The 6,268-nt window shown below is 50.7% G+C and overlaps 1 protein-coding gene across 9 annotated transcripts in view; it reads right to left on the bottom strand.

The window, feature by feature from the left end:
* Positions 1–784: 784 nt before the first annotated feature.
* Klhl29 (kelch like family member 29) overlaps positions 785–6,268 on the bottom strand; it is a 282,109-nt gene continuing 276,625 nt past the window's right edge. For all 9 annotated transcript variants that reach the window (XM_026391300.2, XM_026391504.2, XM_026391581.2 and 6 more), the window contains 3 exons: positions 4,150–4,343; positions 3,666–3,810; positions 785–2,891 (listed from right to left, as the gene is read on the bottom strand). In XM_026391300.2, the coding sequence (XP_026247085.2) occupies positions 2,708–2,891; positions 3,666–3,810; positions 4,150–4,343 (523 nt within the window). In that variant the 3' untranslated portion in view covers positions 785–2,707. The remainder of the gene's footprint in view (positions 2,892–3,665; positions 3,811–4,149; positions 4,344–6,268) is intronic.

Raw genomic sequence — 6,268 nt, 5'->3', positions numbered from 1 at the left:
TCTCTCACGTACCTGACCCACCTTCTTTAAGCTTTTTCTTTCAAGGAGGCACTGGATCTTGGTACAATTTCAAGATTCAGGATGTGAGACTCTTTGCATGGATGGCAATACTAGGAAACCTCCCTTGGTGAAGCAGTCTATTAAATCTGAACTCCTTTCCTGCAGTGAGCAATCCCATCTGGCAGTCTACCTTCTCTTCCTGGGAAGTCTCACATGGGTGTCCATGGCATAGTAAATAGGTATGTGCAAAAGGTTCGAGGATGTATCCAGCCAATGGAGGAAGGCGGCTACCCTGACTGGGTTTTAGGGTGAGAAACGAATGTTTTTCATGAAAACATGTGTTCTTAGGCTGATGGTTGGAGTTGCCATGTGGCTCTGGCACAGTTTTAAAAAAAAGCCCCAGGCACAGGAGTGATACAGTGGGAAGCTGGCTTTGAGGCTTTTAGATGCACCAGTGTAATAAGAAGATAACTTACACTAAAGGAGTGGCCTCACAGTCTGTTCAGAGTGTGTGCATACCCTTTCCACTTTGACCTCCAGTTGTCCTTTACTGTTGGCTTCCTAGCTCCCTACATGGCCTTGCTAAGGAGCCCCATCTTTCTAATCATCAAAATCTGCATGAAAGTCTAAGAGAACCCAGACTGCTGACATCTGAAACGAAGATCAGGCCTAGGCAGAGGTTTCATGTCACTGTGGCAAACATAATGGCACACAAAGACATTGCGTTGGCTTCCAAGTCTAGATCTATAAATATATTTATTATAATATAACAAGAACTTAACAATAAACATATACTATGTACAATACCATTACAGAGAACCCTGTTTTATATCATTCACAGAAATAGCCAGTTTTGCTCCAGTGTGATAGATGAGGAGAGAAACGGAATTTCAGTGTCATCCGTGTGGAGTCTGTTGACCGCTAGCACCTCCCTTGGAGGCAGACGCACACCAATGCTAACATTAGCCCTGCCCCAGGCAGTTAGGAATTTGTGCTCCAGTCCTTGGGTTCACACTTGCACCCTGTTTGACATAAATACTTTAAATGACATACAATGTATGTAGTTTTGTGCTTATTACTTTTTAAAATAATAAATAATATTAAAAACTGCATAACGAAGCTCGGTATCTTGTCCAAGTGGGAGCCACGCTTGTAGTGCTGGAAGTTGATGCCCGACATTGGAACTGGAATTTTGTGTCATCACATACGGAAGATGGAAAGCATGTCTTCTTTCTCCTTATAAAAGTTCTTATGATGACGTGATGGCAAGCTGACCTCCCAGATAGAAAAATGGTAAATGTGTATTTGGTACCAACTTCAACTAAACAGCGCGGTGGCGGCGGCGGCCTTCTTCCTGCCCTGGAATGGAAACTGATGACCGGGAGAGGTTTGAGGGTCTAAGGACTAGCGGGAAGGCCTTCTTTTGAGCCTCGGAGTGACTCCCCCACCATCTGGCTTCCCTTTTCTCGGGTTAATACGTGACAAGAAGAGTGATTCTGCTCATGCCCCTCGGGCCTCGGCTGTCATGGCTCGTCTTAAGAAGGCTGTCCCCATCCTGAGAGCTCTTGTGGCAGGTGCCTTAATATATAGCTATAATATCAAAAATAGTCTCCTGTGCTTTGTAGACATTTGTTCTCCCTCCCTCCCTCCATCCCTTCCCCCAGCCTGGGTCCCCAGCTTTACCTCATGGAGGGAGCTGGACTGGTGTCAGGAACCACATCCTTCTGGAACTGACCCTTCTTCCTCAGTCAGTGCCTCGATGAGGCACAGTCTTTACGGGGCTGTCTGGGAGTTACTTTTTCCAAAAATAAAGTGGGGGCATGGCCCACCCCAGGAGAGATCCTCTATTCTGCACATAGAAAAATGAGAGCAAATGCCCCCCTCTGGCACTACCCACAAAGAGCTTTGGGAATTCCCACATCCTCCCTCTTGTGGCCTCCTCTTTCTCTCAGTACTTAAAAATAGCCTTTTGTTTATCAAGAAAATGCCTTGGAAATCTAAATAATTCATATTGTTTAGGAGAAAGCTAGCACAGCCACCTTGTCCTCCTCCAGCAAAAACATGGTAGAAAAACCCATGAAGGACAGACGGCTCTCCCCAGCAGTCCCTGTGGCTGCCACCCCTGGCTCTGCACAGGCAGCTGGACTTCTCTTCGGTCCCAGTGGGGACCAGCAGCCTCCTAGGCCTCGTGCTGCACCGTCCTGTCCCTCATTTTCTCTCGGCCACTGAAAGTGTAGATTGGTTAAAAAACAAAAGTAGGAATCAAAGTGATAAGGACACTTTGATCTTATTCCAAAAGAGCCTGATGCCTAATATTGTCATAGGATAACTGATCTAGGGTGGTTTAGGGATCAAGCTTGCTCTGTAGGAAGGAAAAAAACAGCTTCTCCCTCCCAGTTGAAAAATATGTGAAACTATTGCACCGGGCAGAGCGAGCGCCCCCATTCAGAGCAAGCGCCTCCCCAGGAACCAGCAAGCCCCGGCTTTTTCCAGGTTCCTGCAGCCTGGAGCGCTGTGCCCCATTCACCCAATAGGCGAGGATGATTTTCTACATTCAATGTAGAGAATATTCAAAAATGTTTAGCGCAGTGAGTTCCTTGATTTTGTTTTGTTGGCCTCTTATTGATGTTGCTGAAAAATTATCATTGGGTATATCATTTGCCTCACCAGAGTTGTCCACAGTTTTGTCACGGGCGCTGAGCTGATGTCAGCCGCTTTGAATATATTTCTTTATCACGACACAGCCATGTCTGAACACAGGGCAGGGCATGTGGGGTAGGAGGGTCCAGGTGTTGGTTGCAGGCTCATAGGCTTCCATGTTGCCCAGGGCGGGCCCCTCACTGCTCACGATGCCTCCAGTAGCATAAATCTTGCCATCAAGCACCACGGCGCTGTCAGAGGGGAGCGGGTAAAGAATTAGGCCTCTAAGCTTCCAACTTGGACCTGGAGATAAGACTCCAGACACTGAGTCTGTTGCAGGCTGCCTGCACCCTCTGGCAAAGTTTGTCTCTGCCCTCTGACCTGGGCTGGCACAAAACGCCTCGCCTTCAGGGACAACCAGGACATCTTGCTACACCTCCCTCCAAGCATGGAGGTGTTCATGTTCACTAGCCTCCTTCCCAGCACTGCCAGTTGACTAATGAGCCTGGGAGAGGAGCTGTCTCTTTATAGGTGCTCCGCTCAGGTCGCTGAGCCTTTATTGAGCATCTTCTTGTGTTGTGCACACAGAATCTTCCTGCTGCTTGGGTCAGCTAGGCACGTGACTGGGAATCCTGCCTCTTGTCTTTGAACCTCCAGAGAGGCATAGGGATCATGTGTGTGACTACAGCATCCTCCCAAGAAGCCACTTATCCCTGCAAAGCTCTGGCAGGCAGTTTTAGGGGATGGTGGACCTCACCTTTCACCAGGAAAAAGATGGCCTCCATGCCTCTAGGAGACATTTCATTTCTAATTTCAGCTGGAGCTTCAGGCTGGGGCTTCTGAGCCAGGGGCTGCTATGGCTGCTCTTGGATGCTCCACACCCTACTCCAGCCCTGACCTCTGTCTCTCTGCTCTGGGTAGGAGATTCCTTTGGCATTGGAATGGTGATAAATCTTGTGGTCACACCTCTCCTCTCGTCCCCCATCTCTCTCCTCCTCCCTCACAACACCCATTGAGCCTCTTACCTGCAGAACTGGCGAGAGTGATTCATGTTTGGGCCTGCCTTGATGTTCCCTTTGTCTGGGTCGTAGATGGTGGTGGCTCTGGCATAAGCCCCACCCAGGATGAACACCAAGCCATTGAGGGTGACAGCAGGTGCATACTTGTTGTCTGTGAAGACAGCAGGTCAGGCAGGTCATTTCATCCAACCCTTCCTCCCCCTTTTTTCCCAGCAGATGCCCCCTGTCCCCCCGGGAAGGAGCTAGAAAGACTTCCTGAGGACAGGCCTGAGCCAGGCACACCTGGAACCATGACCAGTTTGCCCTTCTCCAGGTGCTGGGACCCCTGGCTGCACCTGGGCTTGGGGAGAACCCACCCCTGCCCCCCTCAGACCTGAATCTGCGCAACTATTGGGCTCAGCCTGACTCTAGGCCTGTATGTTGAGATGGAATAAGTCAGTGAGGTGGAGGCCCCACACTGGCCTGGGTTGAGGAGACTGCTGGTCCGCACCTATCATCGGGGATTCGATGAAGCTCCATGTGTTGCTCTGTGGAACGTAGGACTGGAGGACACCCGCGGCCCGACCTGCCTCGTTCACCCCGCCGAACACGTAGATCTTGCCTCCGCACACGGTGGCCGCTGCCGAATGTACTGCCTTGGGCAGAGGGGCCACCGCCTCCCACTGGTTGGTAATGGTGTCATACCTGTAGTGAGAAGAAGGGAGAAGGGGCTTGTGCAAGGTGGGGGTCATAGCCACCTGCTTCCTGCCTGCAGCATCACCAGTGTAACCTGAGCCTGTGACAGGGCTCTGGGTGAGTCCCTTGAGACCTCCCAGGGTCACTCCAAACTGGCACTCTTGGCCTCCTCTGGAGCCTCAGTGGACCTCTTCTCTGCCTGCCCAACCTCTCTGCAGACTCCTAACTCTGCTCACTTGGGGCTACTGGCTGTGGCCCGCCAGCCTGCGCTATCCAGCTTGGTCCTGCCTTTCCCTGTGGCAGTCCTGCCCTGAGCATCTGCTGTGTCAGCAGGACGGCAAGTGGCATGAGGTGAGGGGCCACAGCGCATGCAGCAGGGACACCCAGCCGGTGTTCAGGTGGAGTTGGGCCTCCTGCAATTGGGATTCTGGGGTGTGCCTGGAAGGGGGATCGAGCTCCAACTTTGGGGAAGGAGCAGGTGTGGATGGGCTCAAGAAACAGTCCTGGTGAAGGGAGAGGAGTGGACACAGGCATTTGGGAGCATTTGTCAGGTAGTGGCTAGAGTTTGGGGTAGATTAAAAGGCCATTTGTGCCAGACTCAGGGATTGCTTGGGCTTTGTCTGGAGGGCAGTGGGAGGCCCTGATGTTTAAGCAAGGAAATAACACGATCAAACCTAGACTCAGGAGAGATAGCTGCGTCTACAGGGTAGAGAGTGAACCTCAGTGAGGAGGCTGGGAGGAGGAAGACTGGTTAGATGGGTGTGTTACAGGAAGCTTGGTGAGAAGTGACAGTGGCCTGGGTCAAGAGCTAACAAGAGCTTAAGGAAGCGCGAGCAGGAGAGGTGGAGAGAGGGTAGGATCACTGTCAGGATGCCAGGGCCCAGGACGACACAGGGTCTGCGCCTAGGAAAACTGGACAGAGGTGGCACTACTGGCAGGACAGGACTGAGGTTGGGGAAGGAAGTGATTTCAGTTTTAATTGAAAAGAATTTAAAGTATTTGTGGGCCATAGGTTAGGATGTCACATGGGCAGTTGGGTATATGGGTCTGGATTGAATAAACACCTTTGGGATCACTGGTGAAGGTGGAAACCGGAACTAAGGAGTGTCCTGCAGCATCGTGAGTGGGTGCAAGACCGAGGACATGCTCTGGGTAGGGGGTTGGCCATGAAGAGGAGAGCTGAGAGGAGCCCTCAGAAGGGCAGCTGGAGTATCAACAGCCAGTGGTGTGCAATAAGAGGTAATGGGCTTTGGGTGTGGAGGGTGGGATGAGAGGACACAAAGTCTCAAGCAGGTCCCTGGTGTCCTGTGGTCAAGGGTGGGCACCTAGGCGGAATGAGAGGTGTAGAAGCAGTTATGTGTGGCTAAGTGGTAGAGACAGCGGGTGTAGACCACTCTGGAGGAAACTTAGCTGGGAAGAGGCGGGGAGAGTGTGGCACCAGAAAGGAATATGGAGTGGAGAGGGGGTTCTGTCAGTGGACCTCGATTGATGTTTACCAACCACTTCTCTGTGGAAAAAGGCTTGGCATGTAGCACTTGCTGATTTCTGTGATGTGAATCTCCCATGCCTGCCTTCAAGCTACCCATGGGACAGCAGAGTAGGGAAAAGACAGACTGTGGCCACCACGGTCCAGACTCTCTTCCATACGGAGGTACCACTGCACAAAGAACCTCAAGAGTGGACAGCAGTAGATAATTAGGAAGCGATGAGTTTGGAGTAGGGATCACCTTTCTTCTTTATATATAATTGAATGTGTATATAACTTAATTTGCAATAATAGCTGGGATTGACAACTAGTGCAGTTTCTGAAGTTTTAACAATTGACTCTCAATTGAACCAGCTCCAGCACACCACAGGTTTTGTTTTAATTTTGGAGACAAGGTTTGATTGTGTTTACATGCTGACAGGAAGGAGCCCAACTGGATAAGGAAAAA

Source organism: Urocitellus parryii, chromosome 12, assembly GCF_045843805.1.
Source record: "Urocitellus parryii isolate mUroPar1 chromosome 12, mUroPar1.hap1, whole genome shotgun sequence".
In the NCBI taxonomy this organism is placed as follows: domain Eukaryota; kingdom Metazoa; phylum Chordata; class Mammalia; order Rodentia; family Sciuridae; genus Urocitellus; species Urocitellus parryii.
The sequence above is the reverse complement of the archived record's forward strand: the minus strand, read 5'-3'. Positions and strand labels throughout refer to the sequence as shown.